The 23,657-nt window shown below is 45.6% G+C and overlaps 2 protein-coding genes across 4 annotated transcripts; both read left to right on the top strand.

Moving 5' to 3' along the window:
- The first annotated feature begins 1,119 nt into the window (after positions 1-1,119).
- Positions 1,120-7,474, top strand: pkp2 (plakophilin 2). Its single transcript, XM_052056149.1, has 13 exons — positions 1,120-1,461; positions 2,299-2,369; positions 3,040-3,563; positions 3,636-3,771; positions 3,865-4,072; positions 4,141-4,318; positions 4,896-5,013; positions 5,083-5,244; positions 5,354-5,530; positions 5,700-5,853; positions 5,938-6,130; positions 6,848-6,935; positions 7,031-7,474. Exons 1-13 carry the CDS (start codon positions 1,266-1,268, stop codon positions 7,091-7,093), a joined length of 2,268 nt encoding a protein of 755 aa, XP_051912109.1. The 5' UTR covers positions 1,120-1,265; the 3' UTR covers positions 7,094-7,474.
- Positions 7,475-9,347: 1,873 nt separating this feature from the next.
- On the top strand, positions 9,348-19,322 carry rassf8b (Ras association domain family member 8b). 3 transcript variants are annotated; one of them, XM_052056194.1, is made up of 10 exons: positions 9,348-9,496; positions 9,669-9,713; positions 14,004-14,174; positions 14,947-15,297; positions 15,446-15,648; positions 15,808-16,011; positions 16,130-16,204; positions 16,270-16,420; positions 16,859-16,988; positions 18,056-19,322. In XM_052056194.1, exons 3-10 carry the CDS (start codon positions 14,063-14,065, stop codon positions 18,171-18,173), a joined length of 1,344 nt encoding a protein of 447 aa, XP_051912154.1. In that variant the 5' UTR covers positions 9,348-9,496; positions 9,669-9,713; positions 14,004-14,062; the 3' UTR covers positions 18,174-19,322. The 3 variants fall into 3 exon arrangements, with proteins under 3 accessions (XP_051912154.1, XP_051912153.1, XP_051912155.1); XM_052056193.1 differs by having other exon boundaries at positions 9,435-9,713; XM_052056195.1 differs by having other exon boundaries at positions 9,436-9,713; positions 16,298-16,420.
- Positions 19,323-23,657: the final 4,335 nt, after the last annotated feature.

The raw sequence follows: 23,657 nt of genomic DNA on the forward strand, positions 1-23,657 counted from the left end.
TTAATGCAAGTGAATGTAAGCTCGGTGCAAGCCTCGTTGTTTCTGTCACAATGCGGCAACTGAATGTTCATAAAATCGGAGCATACCAAGAGATTCTTATGCACGGTGACATAAACATTGACTGACTTCAAACTGGAAATATTGTGTCTAAGGGGGGTGGGAGAGGGGACATTAAATGGGGATACATTCTTACCGTAACTGCTTGTGGTGCTTGTCTTTCTATTCTTCATAGGAAGTGAAATGTCATCATGGGGTTAATATTCCCCAATAATTTGCGTGGCTTATGTCTCTGTTATTGGCAGACAAATGTGACAATTTGTCACTGTATTAAATGGCAATGACACCGGAGGGCCAATATTCAAGGGCCCTTTAGCAGCTGAAGGAGCCTGCGGTAAAAATAGTGTCCTAGCAACATAGAACATGAGAGCCCTGCAATGACAAAGGCCGTCACGTAACAAATCAGACGGCTTATGAGATATATAACACAAGAGATGAATCAAAAATTAAGAATTGAGACATTAATTTAGGAAACCCCAAATAACTCTTGGCCACGGTAATACCGCCCTGTGCGGCCTCACATATTATGCTAATACTGTGTTTCATAATTTGGTTATAGAGTTGCATAAGATGGTCAAAATAAATATATTTTTTAATTAGAAGAAGTTTTAGCAAGATTGTTACATCAATCAAAAATTGGCATTATTACAATGTAAATATTTTTTAAGGATCTTATTCAATTGTACAAGTGTCAATAGATATTTATTTGTCTCACAATTTATGATTAAATGTTTATGTAAAAAAATTATAAATTAAAAAAGAAAACAATACAGATGAATAGTATATGTTTACAAAGTTTATTCATACGTTCAACGTAATATCGCGATATTACAGTACGGTAAATACGGCGTAGACAAAAAGTAGATCCATCCAGCTGCCCCCAAGACCATTGTCATGACAGCCATTGCTCGAGTTATAAATCCTTTTAAAGATTTCGGACGAACAAAAGTGTTAAGTAAACCGAGTTGTGTAATTATTTTCCATTGGGATTGGGCGTGTTTTCGTTCAAACAAAAAACACCCCCCAAAAAAACTCTGCAATATACAATGGCGTCACTTGACACCACAGGTAAATTTTAACTCCGCCTGGCATGACGTCACACCCCACCGGATGGATTTTCAGGAGGAAAAAAAAACACAACCAAAAGTGTGCAACTGCGTCACTTTGCTCACGTTAACAATGTCGACGAGGCCGTGAAGAGGTGTAAAATGGAGGAATTATTCTTCAAGTCGGCCCTGCCGGCGCTCGCCCACCACCGGCTGAACACCGACACCACCTTGGCCTTGCCAGCCGAACCGAGAGCTCGCTGCTCGGCTCGGCTTCCGTCCAGTGACCGCGGCCTGCGGGTCCAGCAGCAAGTTCAGCTAACCCTGGCACGGAAGTCGAGGAGGAGCGTTTCCAATGGTAATCCCCACTTCCTCTTTCTGTGCTTTTACTCAACATTGTGATTAGATAAACATATAATATCCATTTATCCAGTATTGTGATTATTATGATGACATAAGTCACTCCTCGGTTTGCTGGTTTCCACCTCCATTATTCCTCAAATGCGAATTAGACTAGCAAAACTAACCACAACACGCTGCAATTAATCACATAATAACTACACACAGATTTACTTGAAAGAGTCACACCCCAGGGCTGGAGAACTTTTTTGATAAAAGTAAATATTGTTTTTCAAAAGAGGTGTTGTTTTTCGAGAGCCAATCTTTACTTTCCAGTGAGGACTTTCACTGACGCCAAAATCAAGGCTTATTTTTGTAGTGGATTGATTGAACGTCACATATTATTTTGCTGGTCCAACAGGTTCCCAAAAAGCAACATGGAGGCTTCTTACCGGTTGAAAATGTATCAAATGTTTAACTTGTATTGATTAGGCAAAAGCAGACTTTGGACTCGGGTCACCTGTTTTTTAGTTAAGAGTTGTCATCCTGTTTTACGTTTAAACTCACCTGTCATAACATTCGGTTCACCAATGAGAGCCACTGCTCAGTTTTGATTGTCAGAGTTATTATTTAAATACGATGTTAATTATTGTGGTTTTACTACGCTAGCTACTTCCGTTTCTCATTGGAGGGCAAATACGATCAGCATTCCATCAACCTCTCTTGCTACAAAATGCCTCCGCGTGGTAATTTATTTACTCTTGCGTTCGGCTTCCTAGGGAGTTGCGATGCGTACGTGTGATTACAGCATCGTGTAACTAAACACTCTCCGCTGAACCTCCACGACTTGTTTCAGGCGGTGTCCACTTACAGAGAAGCGCCGGCAAGAGTTTCGACGCGGCCGACGGACTGAGCCCTCACGCCGCAGTATGTCTGTCCTGATATTTTAAAAGATTCATGACGGCAGGACTCACAAAGAAGAAAATGCGAATATTTAAGGCAGGGGTGTCCAAACTTTTTGCCAAGGGGGCCAGATTTTATGTGGTAAAATGTCGCGGGGCCGACCTTGGCTGACATTCTTTACATTGAACAACAATATTGTTCAACAAATTTTAGTAAGCCAGTCTGTTTCACATTTCCATTTTTATTTTAATTTCAACAATCTTAAGAATTTCTTTTGGTTCATTTGAAACAGGTATATCACATGCAACTTGAATTTGAAATATGACGTATCAGTCAATATAAACACAGAGCGATGTCTTGTTAACTCGTGAGTGATGCCCTCTAGTGTCTAAATGCTATTACTCATTTAGTGAATGCTATTACTCATTTAGCCACTAGAGGGAAGCAGTACTCTATGAACCATCACTCACCAGTCTACGAGACCTCAGTCAATGCAACACGTGTTCCATTGCGGCCCAAACTGCGGGCCAGACGGCACTGATTTTATGACAGGGGCCGAGGGCCGGATGAAATTCGACCGCGGGCCGGATTTGGCCCCCGGGCCGGACTTTGGACATGCCTGATTTAAGGGTTCGCTGTACATTCTTTATGGTAAGTATTAAGTTCAAAAAACGTGGTGTGTTTTATTCGACAGGTAAATGGCTTCGGTTGCACTCTGTCGAGCAGCGAGCGTGTACGCAGGCCGTCCAGAAGAGTCGAAGTTTCCCCACCGGGCACACCTGACAAGGCTCGGCGCCATTTCAATTTCCACAGCCGCCGTTTCGGCACGTCCTCCCTGCCCGTCCTCAGTCCGTCCCACAGGAACTGCTCCCTGCTTGGCCGCTCGCTGGGCTCGCATCAATGCCACGTCCTCTCCGAGGCCCCGCAGCGGGCGCCGACCGACGCTTCCACGCCCGCCGACGGTAGCGTCCGCTTTTGGTCGGACGCTTCGTTTCGACAGCGCGGGTACGAATCCAGCTGGAACGAGTCGGCTTTCCAGCAGAGTGAGGGGATGCTCGTCGCTCCGCAATTACGCGACGGGTCACCGTGGATGTCAGCAAGTCAAAAGCTTCTCAGATTGAACACGTACCCGCCGTCGGGCAACATCATGGAGATGGATGGGGCGGGGCGAGCAGGGGCGGAGCTTCAGCAAATTCAAGCCATTAATATCTCAACTCTGTAAGTCCTCTTTTTTTTTTTTTAATGCATTTCAGCGTGCGGGTGAAAATTCTGATTTCTTGTCTCGGCCAGAGGGTTCGAGAAGCCCCCGGAGATGACGCTGGAGAGGGCCGTCAATCTGCTTTCTCAGGAAAACGAGGACACGCTGATCAGCGCCGCCGGACACATCCAATCGCAGTGTTTCAAAAGCGCAGACGCCAGGAAAATGGTTCGGATTTCTCACGTCAAATCAAAATGGCTAAAAAAAAATGAAATATCGTGCCCAGTGAGTCCGCGCATTAAATTCCAAATCATCTCGCAGGTGTTTTTCCTACGCGGCATCAAAAAACTGCTGCAGCTCCTCCGCAACGACGAGGAAGAGGTGCAACGCGCCGCCGCCGCCGCCCTGCGCAACGTCGTCTACCAGAGCAGCGACAACAAGATGGAGGTGAAGGACAACGGCGGCCTGGCCGCCATTTTGTGCGTGCTGCAGAACAGCCACGACACAGAGACCAGAAGGCAGCTCGCCGGTTTGTATGCGACATAAATCGGTAGCATTTCTGACGTCGAGCTCATCTGATGACCTTTAACCTCTCAGGCCTCCTGTGGAACCTGTCTTCTCACGACCTCCTGAAGGAAAATCTCTCCCGAGAGGCCTTGTCGGTTCTCACGCAAGCCGTCCTGGTGCCGAGCTCGGGCATTTCCGAAGGGGAAAACCCCAAACATGAGCTGCTGGCCGACGACGAGGCTTTCCACAACGCTACCGGGTGCCTCAGGTACGAAACAGGAAGTATTGACGATTCCATCACCGACGCAGTACGTGAGATGACAGCGTTGTAAGACGATAGCTCGAAAATTGACTTCTGTCTTTCTACGACTCAAATGTTTGCATCCAGGACAGAATCTGCTCTCACTTGACTTACTTGGAAAAATGATGTTTGAATATTTAAAAAATTGGCGGTGTTTTTCACAAGAAAAATGATGCTGTCCTTAAAAATTGCCTTTTTTTTTTTTTTTGCTTTGCAATGGGCTTTTTGGTTAGTTCCAGTTTTGCCCACGTGGGGGCAGTATCACACAGAGAGCCACGCAAAGAGTTTCAAAACGCACTTTAATATTTGTTATTTTTCGTCAAGGATGCCACGTAACTATCTATTTTTGGTGGCATTTTTAATTTCAACACACTTTTCCAAAAAAAAGGAATTATTCATCACATTCAAGTTCTCCTTTTTCAAGTTTGACCGCCTGCATTCCTCCGTCTATGAACTGTTTTACAAAGAGGCTCTTGTCAAACGTTTTTTGTTGTTGTTGTTTATTTTTTTTAAATCTTACAGTCATTCAATTTTTTGTGTCTAGAAACCTGAGCTCCTCCGGTCCGGATGGAAGGAAAGCCATGCGGGAGTGCGAGAACCTCATTGACTCTCTGGTCTACTACATCCGCCGGACCGTGTCCGACTACAAGGCAGACGATAAGGTTGCGTCAAAATCCGCCTTCCTTTCCTGACGCTCGCGTCTCATGCGAAACTATTATCGTCCCCAAAAGTCCACAGAGAACTGCGTGTGCATCCTGCACAACCTCTCCTATCAGATCGAGTCGGAGCTGCCCGACAAGTACGCCGGAAATCTCTTACAATCGCAAGAACACGCGGCGCCCAAGCCTAAGGTGGTCGGATGTTTCGCTCAGCGCAGCGCCAAGACCAAAGAGGTAATCATGGCAAAAGAACTCACGCAACCTGTCGGAGAAAAAAAAAATCAAATGAAATACAGCCACTGGCTCTCAAAGGTCATCTGTCATGTTTTTCATGCGTGGCCAGCCAGAGCAGCGTCATCGCACGCTGCTGGAGGAGAAGGCCAACCCCCGCGGTATGGAGTGGCTGTGGAGCTCCATCACCATCCGCATGTACTTGTCGCTCATCGCCCGCAGCGCACGCCACCACACGCAGCAGGCGGCCATCGGAGCCCTGCAGAACATCACGGCCGGGAACGGAGTGGTGAGAACTGACCTGATGTTGTCTTGCTGTGAGGGAAGAAATAGCTTTGGCTCCCTCTTGTGGAGAAACGAGGCCATTTCCATCCTCGACAGATGATAGCGTTACAGCTTATTTCCATTCGGTATCCCCCCCCCCCCCGCCCCCTTCAATGATTTGTGTCTTCTTCCAGGTGACCGAAACCATCGCCTACACCATCGTCCACAGGGAGAACGGCCTCCAGCACGTGAGAAAAATGTTACAGGAGGGCGAGCGCGACGTGAAGAAGACGGCCGTGTCGCTCGTCAAAAATCTCTCCCGCTTCCCCGAGCTGCACCCTGATATTGGTTGGTCGCTGTGATCAGCGTGCTCATTGGAAGCTTTTTATTTAAAACCAAACAAAAAAAAACACTGAAAATGTTTGCTTACAGTTAAGCAGGTATTGCCAGAGGTGGTGGAGCTCCTGCCAAATAACGACACGGGGAGAGACCTGCCCTCGGGCGTGACCGCGTCTCTGTGTCACATCCTCGTCACCTTGAGCCAGAACGGCGTGCACAACGTGCGAGCCATGTTGAGCCAGAACGCCCTCCCGAAGATCTGCAACATCAGCAAGAAGGACAACGGGTTAGTCAGCAGCTCCTCTGCCTTTATCGAGCATTATTTCATTCCAAGATGCCAGTTAGCATGAAACCATCGAAGGTCAAGGTCACTTAAAAAAGAAAAAAATAGCAGAAAAGCAAGTTTAAAGTGTGTATAAAACTATAAGTTGATGGGATGTCAAGAGAGCAACTCAGGTGTGACAAAATAAAACATTCTTACAATGTTACACCTAAGTTAATAAAATACAAATAAACATGAAAAGTCATTTTTCCAAAGCAAATATGTTTAAAACTCACTTCTAGTTCAATTTGTACAAAACGGGCGTTCAAATACTTTGCATGCAAATAGAAAGACCAGAAACAACATGGACCTGAAATGCTTCCCTGAGGAACGCCAATCATAGTTGTTCCTTCGGAGAATTGATGTATACAGTGCGGTGCAATAATTTTTGTGCTCTGCTTTAGCTTTTTGTCATCAAAAAGTCATTTTTCCAAAGCAAATGTGTTTAAAACTCACTTCTAGTTCAATTTGTACAAAGCGGGCGTTCAAATACTTTGCATGCAAATAGAAAGACCAGAAACAACATGGACCTGAAATGCTTCCCTGAGGAACGCCAATCAGAGTTGTTCCTTCAGAGAATTGATATATACAGTGCGGTGCAATAATTTTTGTGCTCTGCTTTAGCTTTTTGTCATCACTTCATCATTTAAGGGAGAAAAAAAAATCAATTTTGTTTTTTAGTTACGGCCCAAGTAGAGCAGGTATAGCAGCATGTGTCCTACTCCACTCCATGTGGAAGCACAGCGACCTCCATGGGACCTACAAGAAGGTGAGCAATCGCAGAGGCCTTCTCATTTGGGTTCTTAAAGACGACAACTACACGAGTTGACACGTACTGACAACGTATCTTTTTGTGTTCAACAGTGCGGCTTCAGAAAGTCGGATTTTATCAATGCAAGGACCACAAAGGCGGTAAACTCCATATAGAACGAAAACCAAAGGCGCCAAGCGTCATTTTCCTTTAACTGCTGGACATTTATTCTTTGCTCACAAGCCAAGTATATTCATGTTTTATTCAGTAGTTGACTTGGACATTTGTAGTCCCCCCCTTTCCTGTTGCATAATATTACAACTAATGCATGTGGCTATTGTATTTTTTTTCCTTTTTTACACACAACAACAAAAAATGTATGCATTTTGAAACCATTCTAGAAGGATTATGTCATGCAACAAAAACAAGCTAATTTCACTTGTCTTGATGAAAAGAAAAAGGTCAGCCAGTTAATTCAAAAATGTATTTATACAGACTTCTTTGTAATTTTTTTTCAAATCATTTTAAAGGTGAATACAACCATTTTTTTTCAACAAGGGCAGGCTCTTCCTTTAGGATCCTCTAGAGAGCAGTATTGCACCATTTTTTTTAACGATCTTTAATTGTTGCGTCCTTTAATTTGTCCCCAAGCGGCCTGAAACTCGTAATCCATAAATTCCCTCGAATCTCCGACGCTTCAAATGCTTCATCGCTCTGATTAAACTTTCAGCCTTCGCGGAACTCGCTCCAGTCAACTCTTAATCATCTCTTAATTCGCTTTTTGTGTGAGAGCGTTTCAGTGCTATTTCGTTGCGGCGTGTGCGATTTCTAGTGCAAGGCGAAGGAAAAAAACGTGCGCAGTCCAAAATCCTTTTGAACAATAGGCCTCTTTGTCTTTAGCGCGGCTGCTGTGAGGGAGAGGCTCATCCTCTACTAATGAAGTCTAGACGCCGAGGGAGGGGGGAAAAAAAACAGAACGGTGGGGAAAATGGGAGAAAAGGAATGAGAATTTCCCTGGGAATCGTGTCTTTTGAACCTACTTGATCCCTGAAGAATTTAGGGAATGAAGAACCGCCCTGCTCCTGGCAAGATGCATCCCGATCGGGCCCGCTGTGTGGGTTAACTCTCACGTCAGCTTCTCGAGAACAATCCGACGAACTGTGGACAACTTCAGGTGTCCCGTGCGAAACGCAGAGGTATAAATAAAAGAAAGCACATTTTTAAAATGAAAAGTTCCAAACAAGTTTTGACTGTGTTCCTCCGCTTAATGTCCAAAGACTAAACTAGGCTAATCATTGCTAGCATGAGCTGAATGGTTCGTTAGCCACCGTAGCTAATAGTGAATGATTTTCCCCGAATTAGAATACAATTAAACTTCTGTGCTTATTATCTTCTTATCTGTATTTTTTTTAAATATATAAAACAAGCTTTTATTTCTACAGCGCCATCTTTTGGATCGACTGGGGCATGTCATAATTCGCCCGTCCACCCTGATGCAAAACCACCACTAAGAGCTCAGAGTATCCACGTTTGGAGAGAACGTCTTTGGTCACACGCTCGGTTGTTTGGCGAGGTCAACCAGTCCAGAGACCACCGTGAGTTCTTGTGGATTTTTTTTTTAAACGCTTCAGAGCGCTTAAAAGAGACTCGTGATCAGATTGTCTTCAAGGGAGGTTGATTTGAGAAGCCACTCCCATCCTGAAAATTAAGAAATGAAAAGCGTTTAGTTTCTATTTCCTCTTGTGCCTTGTACATGAATAAAACATGCGTTATAAACACACCCTTCACGTCCACAGAAAGTTTGAAAATATTAAGAGATCCCTGAGCCATCAATTACACGCGGAGGGGCAAATTATTTTGGAGACGTGCGCAAGCCGGCTCTCAGGTCTTCAATATTTATGGAAGGTGGAAGTATGACTCAGAGCTGCAAATGTAAGGGAAAAAAATTCCTCCGTGAGCGGAGTCATCTTTTTTTTTTTTTTTAAAGTTAAGGAAGTTTTGCATCGTTCAAACTGAGAGAACAGGCAACTTTTTTTTTTTTACTAGGAACTACAAAAATAAATTATCTCCCAATAGCACCGTTATGACTTTCCAAGCTGTTGTATTAAACTAAAACGTGTACAACCGAACTGTAGATACTATCGATTTGGGGAAATGACCATATTTGGACATTGTGATTTCCGCCCAACAGTGATGGCGGATTTATTTGAATTTGAAGCTTATTACCCACCTCCAATGCGAAAAATAAAATTTGTTAGCCCGTAAAATAACCGTGAACATGAAGTGAGACAGACCACCCATTGAATCTCTGCTCTGTATTGAATATAAAACAGAAAGATGCAAAATGGCGCCCTCTGTTGCCACCGCATTCGATTTAAAAGGTCCCGGCCAGTGCGGCGGTCGCTGTCGCTTTAACCGGTCTGTCTTGCCTTGCGGTGCCCCACTTCTGTTCCATTTCATTTACAAGCCCCGCTCGATCCACACCCCCGCGGAGGGAGGGAGGGAGGGAGCGACCAAGCGAGTGAAAGAGAGGGAGAGAGAGAGCTGCGGGTTGCTGAACGCTCCGTGTCGGATGTCCGGTGAGTGGAGCGAGCGAGCCGTGTTTACATGCACATGCGGCGGTAGCGTGACGCGTAGCGGCCCGCAGCAGATGACAACCACCCCCACTACCCCCGTCCCTCCTATCTATCCTCGCAAAGTAGCTCGCCTCCTTTCCTCACCAGGGGTCGTTTTTTTTTTTTTAATCCATAGGGGAATAAACTGCACGGAGGGCAACATGCGGGATGCTACGAAAAGGTATGTTTTGTTTTGGTGGGCCCAAGCCAACCTATGGTGACTGATTAGCCAATACCTTCTTATTTCTGCATTCTATGTTCACCATGTGAATACTTTTGACTTTGCATGCCCATGGCAGCATCGCATGATGATACGGAGTGGCTGTGCAGTGTTTAGCAAAAGCAGCAAGCTCGTGTTGTGCTGTTCCAAGACTCAAAAACTCCCAAGTTTTTTTTGTGCTTGTTTTTCTGTCCTTGGTTGAGGACTAAATGCTTAATTTGTCCAGTTTTTACTCATTAAAAAACAAATCTACTTGTATAAATAATAGACACCATTCCCTGCCTTAAAATTCCATTTCCATTTTTACAGTTAGTATTTTTTTGAACCAATCGTTGACTCAACGTAAACATTCAGTGTTGAGTAACTAATCCCGTTGGAGTGTGTCTTTTTGTAGACAACCAAACACACACACACACACCTTCCCACTGAGTTAAGCTCCAAGTCTTACAAGCTTATTGTTTCCAGCAAGCTGATTAGTTTGAATTTACGAGACCGCGTGGTCTCGTTTAGTGTCAACGCGGTCAAAACACAGTCTCGGTAGTTCGGGATGCGCCGAGACAACTTTTTTTCTTCTGATCCAAAATACAGATACTGCGTTAAAAATGTGCTTCATTTTAATCAAACTATTTAAAACTAAACACCAATCTCAACAGTTTTTCACTCAAAACATTTTTATAGTCATAACCGTAAACCAATATGTAGCCTGTAATGGAATAGATTTATTTAGCATCTCAGTCTGACCACTAGGGGCACTATGTAGCAAGATTACATGGATCAGAGATGAAGAAGAACATTGTGATGCCATTTTACCTGTGGATGTGAACTACAAAGTGTTCCATCTTGAAAAATCGCAAAAATGATTCAAGTAAAATTCTTCAGTCTGGGCCAAAATTATGCTTGCAGGGGTTTGATGAGTGCTAACCGCACATGCTAACTGTGCTAATCAATTGAAATGACTGTCAAGATCCTCATTGGATGTCTATAAGATGGAGTGTGTGCCAACCTAAAATGACAAGGTCACAAGCGTAGTACTTCTCCGGCGGCTTGAGTGCCTCCATCAAACTAATTGATATCTTGTCCGGGGGATACGAAGTCAACCTAATCGAATTTACTTTTTGATATTAAAGCAACTGCTGACATGGACATTCCCAATGTTGCCCACCTTCCGACATTGCTGGTGTGTCCAAAACGCCCCTCTGTGATCTCCTTTCCTGACAATGTGGCAATCTGATTGGATCCCGTGTGCGTGTAACTGTGCAAAAGTAGATTACAGAGGACACTCTGTACTATTAACATGATAGCCATGAAAGAGTACAAAGAGTTAAGATATTCACAAACGGGCAGTTTGCTGAGAGTGCTTGTGGTTGCAAGTCACTTGTTCTCCATACTCCACAGAGATTCAGGTACGTGTTATCATAGTTCCTCTGAAATTTGTACCCTACTTAACTCTGCTGGATCCTGTTTTGTCACAATTTTGATGACAACATCGTTTTAATTTCCTTTTTGCGGTCAAGTTTTTGAAGCAACTGCAGAATTTTTGAGGGGCGAAGGCTAACTTCGAAGCAAAGTGTATTAAAGACACCGTTTACTTCCGAATGGTTTATGGTCAACCCCCCCCCCCCCCCACACACACACACACCATCAATGCAGTCATGTGTGCTGTGCGAGCGAAGCTCGGAACAAAAGGCTGGAGGGTCAGCGTTGCTATGGCGACGGGATTGTTTGCGTTCAGTCATGCCGCGAGTTAGCCATGTGGACACACGCGCGCTGTAGAGGTCTCTTTTGTCGGGGCATCGCTTATTTAGAGTGACGCCGCGCTTTAAAAGAGGGATGTTTGATTACATCATCAGTTTTTGTTAAACTGCCTAAAATGTCAAGTAATTTTTTTTTAATATTTTGAAATAAGGATTACTTAATTCTGGCTGCTTCTGGTTTGTGCAGCTTGTCCATGGGCGAACAAAGAATTTCACTCATGTATGTTACTCTATTTTGCACTAAAGTCCTTTTTTTTGTTGCAGAGGATAAAGAATATATGCCTGTGAGTATTGCCTGTCTAGGCATGTCTCACCACTGTTTTCACATATCCGTTGCTTAAAGCATGAGAAATCTACTTCACGTGTGCTATGAAGTAGCCTGTCTGTGGTGTTTCCCATTTCGTGTTAGCATTAAGCTAGCAGCCTTGAAAGCAAAATTGTGTTTTTAAATACACAGCATGTATTTCTTGAGATGCAGTGCTTGTTGCGCCTTTTTTTTTTCTAAAGTCAAGGCGAAATAGTCATTTGGTTGGGTCACTTGTATAATTTTACCCGATTTTTTTTTTTAATGAATGTATGGGAGTACATATTTGGACGCTTATATTTAATTGCAAGTACAGATATCCAGATTTTCTGTGTCAGTTAAATATTCCCACATATGATTTAAAGGGACTGCCTCCCTTTTTATTTTTTCTCGGTTTCTTGTCTAACCATTTGGAGGGTAACCACACAGTGCTCCCTCCCTCGCCCTGCTTTCCTTGCGGCATCCCGAGAATGACGCTTGAAGAGAGTGAAGTTACATCCAAATTAAACTTCCGTCTACTGTGCGGCTAGCACATGTCCAAGTACTGCGCCGTGTGTCCAGCTGTCCTTTTTTTTTTGTCAGCGTTGCAGTTTGCGCTCGTTCTATTGTGTCCCAAACACCGGCCGCTCGTGCTGACCCGGCGGCCATAAATGTCACATTTTAGTTGAGCTGACATTATTGTAGAAGTTAAAAAAGCCTGTGGAAATGTCACCTCATAAAGTCGTCACGGCGTAAAGTTTATTTATATTGCTTTTAAAAGAGCCAACAGTGCAAGTTCAGGCTTGTTTTTCCCCCTCTTAATGGCTCCAGATGGGAATTGGATTTTTATGCAGGTGTGCCTAATGTTGTGGCCTGTCTTCATAAACGCATTTCCCCATCTGATTTTGAGCATTTTAAGCCAGCAAGTGAGCGTCGTTTATTTCCTGCGAGGAATGCCGGAAAACCTCTTGAGGTTATGAGACATATAGCTGCGTATACATGTGGGAGTGTAGATTTGCACCAAAATAGCAACACTGCAACGTACACTACAGTGTTTACTCACAGCCACGTCTCGTGTGATTTATTTATCCGTCGGCCGCCATTGGCGGGCATCAAAGCGGCTTTTTGAGTGTATCGCTATTCACAAGTGGAGGAAAATCGAAGGTTATTTCTGCCAGGGAGCTTCCGTGATGTTGCGCGGCAAATTTGATTAGGGAGTTTTAAGTTAGTGCTGTCTTTTTCCATTTAGTTGCTTATAAAAGTGCCTTTTCATCACAAAGGGGGGTGGGGAGGGGGGTGGAAAATAAAATAGAACAGCATCTGCCTCTCAACAGCCGGGTTCTCCCTATGCGCGTATGGCCTTTCCTAAAAGCAAAATTCAATGTATTACGTGCCCGAGAATTGTGACGCCATGCGGCGCTTAAATAACGTTGACTCCACTACAATAAGAATCATATTTAAATGGCTACTTATTATGAAAATAGAGCATTTACCTCGGGCTTGGAATATTTTAAAATAATGTTGTCGATCATATTCAACAAGATGCCGATTTTAATGATTTATCGCAATCTCCACGATGATTGAGCAACTCCAGCCGGCTGCACGCTCATTCGCCGACGCTCATGTCACTCACCAGGCCAGGCCCCGCCTTTGAAAGCCACTCGCTTTCAAAGTCTAAAAAAAATTTGATTTTATTTGTACCCAGCGCTGCCGTTTTCCCGTCGCTCGTCTGAAAATCCGACACAATGCTTCTCAACCAGATGCCCAATGTGCTCATCGTAACAGACTCGTCTCCAACCTGTCATTTCGGTGAAGAGACTCACGCTGGGAGGTTTGCGCACACAAAAAAAAGGCCCGAGCGTTAAGCACCGCCGCCTTCTGCCGCGGTCCTTGTGGCCGCTCCGACGCGCCGCTGCTTGCGGCCCCTGCCAGGTTGCTAATGAGTCCGCCGAGATGCTTGTGTCAGCAGTTTGAAATAGCTTTCCAGCAGCGTGCAGGCCAACTGCTGTTCGCTTTGCCGCATGGAAATCACACCAAAGCCATTTGAGAGTTTTTCCAGACTTTAACTGATTCATTTAATAATTGTATTTTTTCAAAATAAAATACACGGGAAGAGCCCCTTGAAAACACCCATCACACATTATTAAATGCAACATTGACTCATAAATGTCATCACTAATTCTCTCTCCCCACAATCCCCTTTCTCTTTATCAGATGGGCCATTGACGCTTTAGCACCCCCTTGTGGTGTGGAGGAATGAAGAAGGCGTCTGGATGAAGGCCATGGAGCTGAAAGTGTGGGTGGACGGCGTGCAGCGCATCGTCTGCGGCGTTACCGAGTTCACCACCTGTCAGGAAGTGGTCATCGCGCTCGCTCAAGCCATCGGTAAGCGCACGGATAAAAAATAATAATAATAATAAAATAATCACAACAAAAATTAAAAAAAAACAAGGAAAAGGTAATCACATACACACCAACACACACACAAAAAAACAAGAGAGTGGTTCCTTTTTATATCTTTTTTTCCCACAAGCGCCCCCACTCAAGCCCCCTGCCCCCTCCCACACACACACATACACAGATGGCAACAACAGTGGAGCAGGAGTTATGGCGCTCACTGTCCTTTGTGCGGGCTTTTGCCTTTTTGTCCACACCACGGCACTTTTGTGCACGTCTCTGGTGATGAATGTGCCTCTTTTTTTTTTTTTTTGCTCTCGCCCACGCTCCCATCTGCGCGCACGTAGACACACACACACTTACACACACACAATAGCCGTGAACCATTGGAACTCCGTTCCCAGTACCCACCTTTTGTTGAAGTGGAATTTCCCTGCTATAAAATCCTTTCTTTAGTGTTTACTGTAAATGTGTTGTTTTTTTTTCTTTGCAATGGGGGATTTGGGAGAAGAATTGCTTTGAAACACAGCCCACCTTCTTGCCGCCTTAAAGTAGTGGGAACATTAGAGTTGAAAAGTTCTCAGCAGTGCACTTATCACCTGTGAATGGAAAAAGAAATAACACGGTCGAACAGTACAAAAGGCCAATCGGTTGTTTTCACCATTTATAGTGAAGTATGAGAATTGAAGAAAAAGATCAGCTGGAGCAACTTGGTCAAGAATTTTGAACATACGACACTTTGTGTTTTCTCCCCCCTTAGGCCGTACTGGCAGGTACACTTTGATTGAGAAATGGAGGGACACGGAGCGCCACCTGGCTCCCCACGAGAACCCCGTAGTTTCTCTCAACAAATGGGGCCAGTACGCCAGCGACGTGCAGCTCGTCCTCCACCGGACCGGCCCATCCGGCGGCGAGCGGCCGCCCTCGGACGGGCTGGCCCGCGGCTCCGAGCGCAGCTTCCACCGCCAGAGCCTGCCTCCCATGTCCAAGCTGCACCCGTCGACGGCTAATCGCTCGCTCAGGCGCAGGGAGCCCAAACGCAAGTCCGTGACGTTCAGCGGAGGGACCAGAGGTCTGCGGGAGATATTTGGAAAAAGCCGAGATCCGGAAGGTGCCACATGTTCTGCACTAGTTGACAACTCTATGCTACGAGTATTGATTTATTAATAATATATTACTATATTATTATTATTTATTATTATATATTGAGTTATAAAATGCTCTCTCTATTTCGCATGCCGCTTTGTGCGTTTACGCAGCCAAGCACTCCCAGGGGCGCGGCGTGAGTCTGAATCTAAGGCAGGTCAGCGGCGGCGGGACAGGCGGGGGCCCCTCGGTGCCGGGGAGTCCGTCGCGGGAGCTGGGCCGGCTGGTGCGGTTGCAGAGAGACAAACTGCAGGTCCTGGAAAGCCGCCTGCTGGGCTGCGAGGCCGAGCTGCGGGAATGGGAGGAAGCTAGCGAGGTGAGGGGGTGGGCGGGGGGGGGGGGGGGGGGGCGGCAGAGTTTCTCATCGGCAAGCAAGTGTTGCCTGGCAACCAACTAAACCCCGCACGTCTTTAATAGTATTACACGCCATCTATTTTTTTTTTTTATGAAGTTGAATTAATTTTCCACCCACCAGGAAGGAAGTCTGGAAGAGGAGCTGCTGCTTTTGGAGCAGCAGGTGAGGAGGAACGACTCCGAGATGGACGAGGAGGAATTTTGGCAGAACGAGCTGCGCATCGAGCAGGAGAGCGAGCGGCAACTCCGGCAACAGCTGGCCGAGCTGCAGGCCCGAGTCCGCGACTGCGAGGCCAAGCTTTCGGAATACTTAACGCGCATTCAGGTTTTTTTTTTTTTTTTTAATTGAGCACATGCAGTGAAAAATATGCTACTTTTTTTTTTTTTTTTTTTAAGTTGAAAAAAGCAGCGACGGCTCTTTTCCGCGGTGTTTGTGTTTACAGAGCATGGAGAGCAGCCTCGAGCACGAGCGTCAACTGCAGGATGACGAACTGAGTCACATGATCAAGGAGGAGGAGGTAACGCGGGTTCATTCTGAACTCACTAAAGCTCTGAATTTAATTAGAGGGTTCTTTTTTTTTAGGTCTTTCCTTCTCTTCGCTCGCTTTCAGGTGGAGGCCCAATTGGAGAAGGTGACAACCGAGTTGGATGTGCAGAGCCAGCACGCGGCTCGCCTGGAGAGCGGCTGCAGGGCCTTGGAACGCTCGCTCGGCCAGTCATGCAAGAGACTCCAGGTCGGTTGTCCTGTAACAACCGTGAAGCATTTTCACATGCGGCACGGAGACGATTTTTTGAAGAAGATGCTCGCGGGGGTTGCGGAAATCCCCCATCCTCTCGCGCCGGAGTGAAACCGTGCAAATTTAAGCTCATTAGGTCACAGAAAGGGAAGCCGAGTTGAATCTTGGCTTCGCGAGACTCTGACGGATCCTTTGCTGCGCTTGGATTCAAAAGCGCCGGATGTATACAGGAAGGTCCCGCTGGGTGTGAGGTCATAATGAGAAAAGGGAAGGAGGGAGGTTGGAGATATTACAGCATTCTTAGCCTTATTAGAGGCTGAAAGAAGTCTGCAATCCCTTGCCTGCACTTGCACAACTAACTTCAAACTAGGGCATGGCTTATATGACATCACTGACGTGTACTCCCCCCCCCCCCCCCTCACACCCCCCTTACAGGAGAAGGAGCAGGAGCTGGAGCAGCTGACCAAAGAGCTTCGCCAGGTCAACCTGCAGCAGTTCATTCAGCAGACGGGCACCAAGGTCACCGTGCTGCCAGCTCAGCAACCCCCAATGGACGACGACGACGGTATGTAAACACACATAGGGACAAATGGATGGGACCAATGAGACCAATTCTGGTCTCCTAGCAGTGGCGGTTCTGGATCAATTTCACTAAGGGGGCCGGGCTGGGGCCAGGGGTTTTGATGGGGGGGGGGGGGGGGGGGGGCACATTCAACCCAGGGCTAAAAAGACAGATTCATCATCTTACATGACTTATTTCTTCAAACTTTGAAATTGTAGTCATAACATTACAGTGATGAGAAAAAACAGTATCAGGAGGGCTAAAATGTCTGCAAGCGTAACAATACGCCATGTCCATCTGTTGAGAATATTCAAGCCAGGGGATGATATGGTACCAGCCTGCCGGGTACAAAAATTGCAAATATACTGAAGCTTGATGTTTTACATGAATATAATTATCCAAATTTTAAAAGGCAATGTTTTATATATTGATCCCGTTAAATAAAAATAAGAAGGGAGACTAAAAAAGTTACACACACACGCGCGCGCGCGCACACACACACACACACACGCGCACGTCGTGGTAAGTTCCTTCTCTGCGGACTGCTTCTCATTTCCCGCTCATTTTTAAGTGGTGCAGCGCACTAAAGGGTCCGACGAGAATGTTAAATCACGCACTTTGGTTCCACTTTTCGCATCGGCGACTCGGCGCGACTGCGTAATCTACGTTCGGAGGGGGGGGGGGGGGCCAGAATCAGTGCTACAGGGGCACTGGCCCCCGTTGGCCCTCCCCCAGAACCGCCACTGTCTCCTAGTGAGAGTAAAGAGGGTACCAGTACATGGTCCTGCAAGTGAGAACAACTTTATTCAACAAACTACATAATGCAGTGGTTGTTACAGTGCCTTACAAAATTATTTTAAGATATTATGCCACTTAAAAACACTTTCTCATACCGCCTGGCTAAAATGGGGTTTCCTGCACACGCGCACAGTGCCACCTTTTGGACATACACATTATTACAAGGCAGATTTTTATTGTGGCGAAACTTTTTTTTTTTAAACCCGAAGTCTTGAGGGATTTAAAAAAAATAATAAGTACCCGGGATTGAATTTAAAGGGTTTGTTTTCCAGAGGACCCGTGCGGCGCTTTGCAACGTCACTTACCCACCAACCTGCGCTCCCTTCAGAGTATCACCACATCCGGACTCAACCCGGAAGGCATCTACGTTTGAAAACCGGTAACACATAGACGTGATTCTGACGGTAGGATTCGGCCGATGACACTCGAGTGGGACTCTCCTCCATCTTTTCTGGGCTCCCTTTAGGACATAAAGTGATGTCAGTGCATTTGCAACTTTTCATATCTTATCCGTTCCAACTAAATATATATAAAAAAAAAATAAGACACTCAAGTAAGGCCAGCAGATATATTTTTGTTGACAACAGGAATGGTTTTCTATCGGAATGCTAATAAAAATATGAGGAGCAGAGAATCTTACCAGGATGTCAACAAAAACGCATATACAGTACGCACGCGCATGCACAACCCTCGTCATAGATTTGATTGCCTTATCGTGATGTGTGGAAAGCACGCATCAAGTGAAACTCAAGGTAGCTCGAGCCACAAGCTTTTTGGACCGTATAGTTTTTTTTTCGCACCAATTCAGGGGAATTCTTAGCCGTCAAGTTTTATTTTGTATTGATTTGAAGTTTGAAGAACAATGGAGGGAACCGGGGGAAGAAAAAAAAAAAGATTGGTTCTGTTGTACATCGCCGATTTCGCTTCACTCCAGTAGCAAAGCCCGAGAGCCATTAATCTCTTGCTTCCTCCCACCCCTCCACCCCCGCCCCAGTCTTAACAGAGCTCAGAAACGAGAGTGATGGATGACTGAAGGCATTTCTCGCCTGCAGGCGTGAACTTCCCAAATTAGCCACTAGGTGGTAGCAAAGGCAAGACTATGCGGACTAAAGTTTTTTTTTTTTTCTGAACGCTCACTTTTAAAAACTTAGGCATTAAAGTGCATCCTAATGTGTCTCTTCTAATGACTAAAGCAGGGACTCTGTAGTGTTTTTTTAATCGTAACAAAAGATGTCGACTATGAACCAAAGCTAGACAAAAAACATGAAATAAAAGGTTAGATGAATGTATTTTTTTATACACCTTGGACAGCATCCACAAATAAATCCAGTATTGTATAGTTGTCAAAAGTCGTGACTGGCTGGGACACTTTAAGTTACTAATAAGCGAATAACGGCATGCCTTACCGGAAGGAAAGTGTTAATAACATTTCAGCTGCACCACTTGAAAGAGTGCATTGAATAGACCCCGTTATAGGTAAAAAACAAAAAAAACAGTTTGCTTTGGAAGATGTTAAAAAAAAAATGAAGCCACGGCGAAGTTGGCTGTTTTTTCCCCATATGTACAAACGTCCTTGATTTCTGTTGTGCCATCTGTTGTTGATTTTTCAATAAAACGTGCAAATGCAACTCAAGCGATTTGATACTGACTGAGCTGCACAAGACCGAGGCCCATTTGTTGTACCGGGAAAGTTTTTGCGGGTCTCGGGAAAGCGTCGAGACACAAAAGGGGGTAACCTTTTTGTTGACCAGACGAGATGAGGCGCAAACAACAATCTGGCGGATGAAAACGGCTTAATTTTTAATGCGTCTGCGGGTGCACGCCGGTTCTCGGACAGGAGCGTAAACAAAAGGCGGCTCCATTTGGGACCTGTGGAACAAAACATCGCACCGCTTCCATAGCGCGACTTGATTTCATACTTTTATATGGGGGTGGGGGGGGGGGGGGGGGTCGAAAGGCTTCGGATTACATCTGCGACCATTTCACCCCTGAAAACTCTTGAATCGTTACCAAAAAAAAAAAAGCTCCCAACATGTTCTACCATGCAGTTGAGATCATCAGAGCTTTTGGCATCCTCGTAAGTGTGATAAATGCGCAGCCAAAATGGCTTCTCGGATGTCAATACATTGAAACCCATCAAATCAATTAGTAATTTCTGACTCGCGGAGGGAGGGGTGGCGGGTGGGGGGGCAAATATCACTTTGTTAGAAAATATTCCATTACCGTGTTTGCCATGAAGATGGATAACACTGTGGCGCGTGTGCGTGCGTGACCTGGCCTGACACTCGTCATTAAATAGCCCCCTTGGTCCCCTCTCCTGAATATGTTTATTCCGCACCGGGCAGGTGAGGAAGTGGCAAACAGATGGGCATCCATGAATTATGGAAATGACGGCCTTTGATTAACCGAGTGTGCATTTTTAAATTTATTTTACGCAGGATAAAAGTAACTCGGGGAGCTGGCAAGTTATGAAGCCGCGCCGTCGCTCAACCCGCGCGCGGGAATGGATGACAGAAACTGGCGAGGGAGGGAGGAAAATTATTTTTTCGTCTGGATTCTTGAACTTTTTATGAGCCGGCCGCACTAAAAAAAATGTGAGTGACACGCATGCATTTCGGCACGGGGGCTCTCCACGCTTTGCTTTTTTTTGCGCGGAGGTACCGGTACACCTTTTCTAGTTAAATAGGCTAACTAAAATAGCATGAGCTAACTGGCAACGAGCACCAGATGTTTGACCACGACCAACAAATCAAATTCAATCTTTTCAGACGTTTCAGATTGTTGATTGTTTCAAATCAACCATCTTTTCAGACGAGCGGCGATCGCCGAAGCTAGCAAGACTAACGGCTCTCCCCGCGCAGTCGCATGAATGAACCCATAGTTTTTATTTTGAACCTTTTGTTTACCCATTTAAGGCATTCGAGAATAGATTCTCAGTTGAAGAGCTTGACAGGAAGCATTCATTCATTCATTCATTCATTCATCTTCCAAGCCGCTTGATCCTCACCAGGGTCGCGGGGGGTGCTGGAGCCTATCCCAGCTGTCTTCGGGCAGTAGGCAGGGGACACCCTGAATCGGTTGCCACCCAATCGCAGGGCACACAGAAACAAACAACCATTCACACTCACACTCACACCTAGGGACAATTTAGAGTGTTCAATCAGCCTGCCACGCATGTTTTTGGAATGTGGGAGGAAACCGGAGCACCCGGAGAAAACCCACGCAGGCCCGGGTAGAACATGCAAACTCCACACAGGGAGGCCGGAGCTGGAATTGAACCCGGTACAGGGGCTTTAGGTAGGGGTGGCTGCTTTAGAGTGCCTCATTGTTGCAAGTTTGCATGTTTTCGGAATGTGGCAGGAAACCGGAGCACCCGGAGAAAACCCACGCAGGCCCAGGCAGAACATGCAAACTCCACACAGGGAGCTGGAATCGAACCCGGTACCTATCCACTGTGAAGCCGACGTGCTAACCACTGGACTACCGGGCCGCCCCATTCAAGTCTCTTCCTTTTGAAAACGACACGATGGCCGCTAAGTACGCGTCGCCTCCCAATCACTGTTTTAATTCTTTAATTACCGCCATCAAAATGGACTGGGCTCTCCAAAAAGTCTTTCATCAAAGCTCTTTTATAAAGTGTTTGATTTGGTTTGGACGGGGCTACCAATTATCTTGGCGTTGGCACCGCAATTTGGCAGCGCCTCCATTTAGTGGATCAACCCCCCCCCCCCATCCCCCGTACTAACCCCGCCGCCCAACACACATCCACACCCGTGTCTCCGGTCCCCTCATTCTCATAAATGAAGAGAGACAGCCTTATTCGGCGACCAGCACGGCAAAGCAATTAAAAGGGAATTAAGGGTGCACGGGGAGAAATTGGATATGATACCCGAAGCCTATTTTAAATGTCAACGTTATTACAGTGTTGTTGTTTGCCGTCCCTTCGGCCGCCTTGCCCCTTTGCCGGGAGTGACAGCCCATAGTGTGCTGCGCGTAATGAAGCCGCCTCGCTATCCTCTGGGTGATCCTTCTGGGGGGGGCGATGTACCATCTCTCATTAGGATCCCGGTGGAGAGGACACCTTGCTCTTCGCCGTTGACACCGTCGCCCCCTAATGACGGCGTGGGATTACGGCTAGCACGCTATACATTTCACACTTTTCCGAAGCTCATTTCTCACGCCGTGCTCGGCCGCGACACGCGCTATTAGGCGTCCTGATTGCGCCGGTGTAATACAAACACAACGGGAACGTCCGCCAGGAAAGAAAATCGGGGCGCAAGCTCAAGGGTTTTGATCGGCTTTTGGAACGCGGGCGGCGGATTTTTACGCGATGCAGAGCCATCCATCTTTCCGCCACGATATTCATTTTGTTTATGGTTTACTAATTTGTGTCTCCCATCTGGATTAGGCGCCCGGGCCTCCCATTTATCCTTATAAATTATAAATGCATGCTTATTACTACAAAATGTTTTAGCGCCGTCTTTTCCCAGCGCTCTGATCGAGGCAGGTGGCCCGCACGCTGTTAGAAAGTGAAACCTCGCCATACGCATTATTAATATTGCCATATTGTCTGTCTACAATGCGTGTTGACAAACAACTCACAGGGATATATTCTTTATCCTCCGTGGATAACGGCCAATAATGCAGCCGATGCGGTCACCAAGGTTTGAAAGTCTTCAGAGTATGTCTGTTGTATACTGCCCCCTGGTGGCCAAGACATGCACTAAATATGCCGCGATAGAGAAATGTTGCAAATATTTTTTTTGTCCAGTTAAACAGCGTAAATATTTCCAGCAAAATGAATGTTTTAAAAATTAATCTCATAAATATTTCAACCAAAGGAAAATAGGAAGAAAAAAAATGAGGACACCTCTTAAATATCATAATAGGACAAAAGGCAAGTTTTGTTTAATTAATCCCTTCAATATTTAATACAAAAGGGAAAGCAAAAAGCTTTTTCCCCTAATGAATCCCAGAACAGTCATATTGCTGTTTTTTTTTTTGCTACTTTTAAATTCCACCTCTTATGTTAATCATTCAAAAATACACCGACAAGCAACATTTTTCAAATAGTTTATCTTCCATATTTTTCACTCTTACCCAAAATACTAAAAAGCACCCTTTCAGCAAGAAAAAAAAAAAAAACCAAACCAGAAAACATGAGTGTAATGGACTCCTATTACGACCGGCCTGGAAAGAAGCACTTTGAAAGCTTTTCAACACTATTTTCACAGGTGCTCCAACACAACACTAGCACAATACTCACAATGTATATTTCAGGCAAGATGGCCGCTGTCGCCGTGTGAATTTTGACAGCTGATCTGGGATAACCAGAGTTTTGTCAAAATCCCCAGTTTTATCCCCTGCGCTACTACTTTGCCAAGGAATGGTGTATGTAGCTTTGATTTCAGTGTATTGCAAGTCCCACAACCCCCCCCCCCCCCTGCATTGCACACAGACTGGATTTAGATTTCTTCAAAAAAAGAAAATCCTCAGAGGGGGTTTCCTGGCATCTCTTTATAGGCTGCGGACATATTCTCTGAGCTCAGCCACAGCCTGCTGCTCGTCGGCCGGCGAGCAGCAGGCAGCTCCACTGGATCCATTTGAAGTCCTTGAAGGCATCGTGGCAGATGTGCAAGCCTTTTTCTTTTTTTTTTTTTTTTTTTTAATTACAACTATCCTAAAATTGTTCATTTTCACAAGAGTTCAAGCAAGAACGGCGATTCCTTTATCGCTCTCTGTTGTCAGGCTCAGTCCGACCGTGTGTTTGTGTCTGTGTGTGTGTGTGGGTGAATCCTTGTCCTTTGTTCTCAACACAATCTGCTTTGTGTGTCACACTTCATCCCGCCTGGATAATGGAAGAAGGTGACGGCG

This window comes from Hippocampus zosterae, chromosome 21, assembly GCF_025434085.1.
Source record: "Hippocampus zosterae strain Florida chromosome 21, ASM2543408v3, whole genome shotgun sequence".
NCBI lineage: Eukaryota > Metazoa > Chordata > Actinopteri > Syngnathiformes > Syngnathidae > Hippocampus > Hippocampus zosterae.

Coding starts and splice junctions, on each gene's coding strand:
- pkp2 (XM_052056149.1), top strand. CDS start 1,266: ATGGAGGAATTATTCTTCAAGTCGGCCCTGCCGGCGCTCGCCCACCAC. Junction 4,073..4,140: donor GACCAGAAGGCAGCTCGCCG/GTTTGTATGCGA, acceptor TTAACCTCTCAG/GCCTCCTGTGGAACCTGTCT. Junction 5,014..5,082: donor ACTACAAGGCAGACGATAAG/GTTGCGTCAAAA, acceptor CGTCCCCAAAAG/TCCACAGAGAACTGCGTGTG.
- rassf8b (XM_052056194.1), top strand. CDS start 14,063: ATGAAGGCCATGGAGCTGAAAGTGTGGGTGGACGGCGTGCAGCGCATC. Junction 16,205..16,269: donor ACATGATCAAGGAGGAGGAG/GTAACGCGGGTT, acceptor CTTTTTTTTTAG/GTCTTTCCTTCTCTTCGCTC. Junction 16,989..18,055: donor CCCAATGGACGACGACGACG/GTATGTAAACAC, acceptor TTTGTTTTCCAG/AGGACCCGTGCGGCGCTTTG.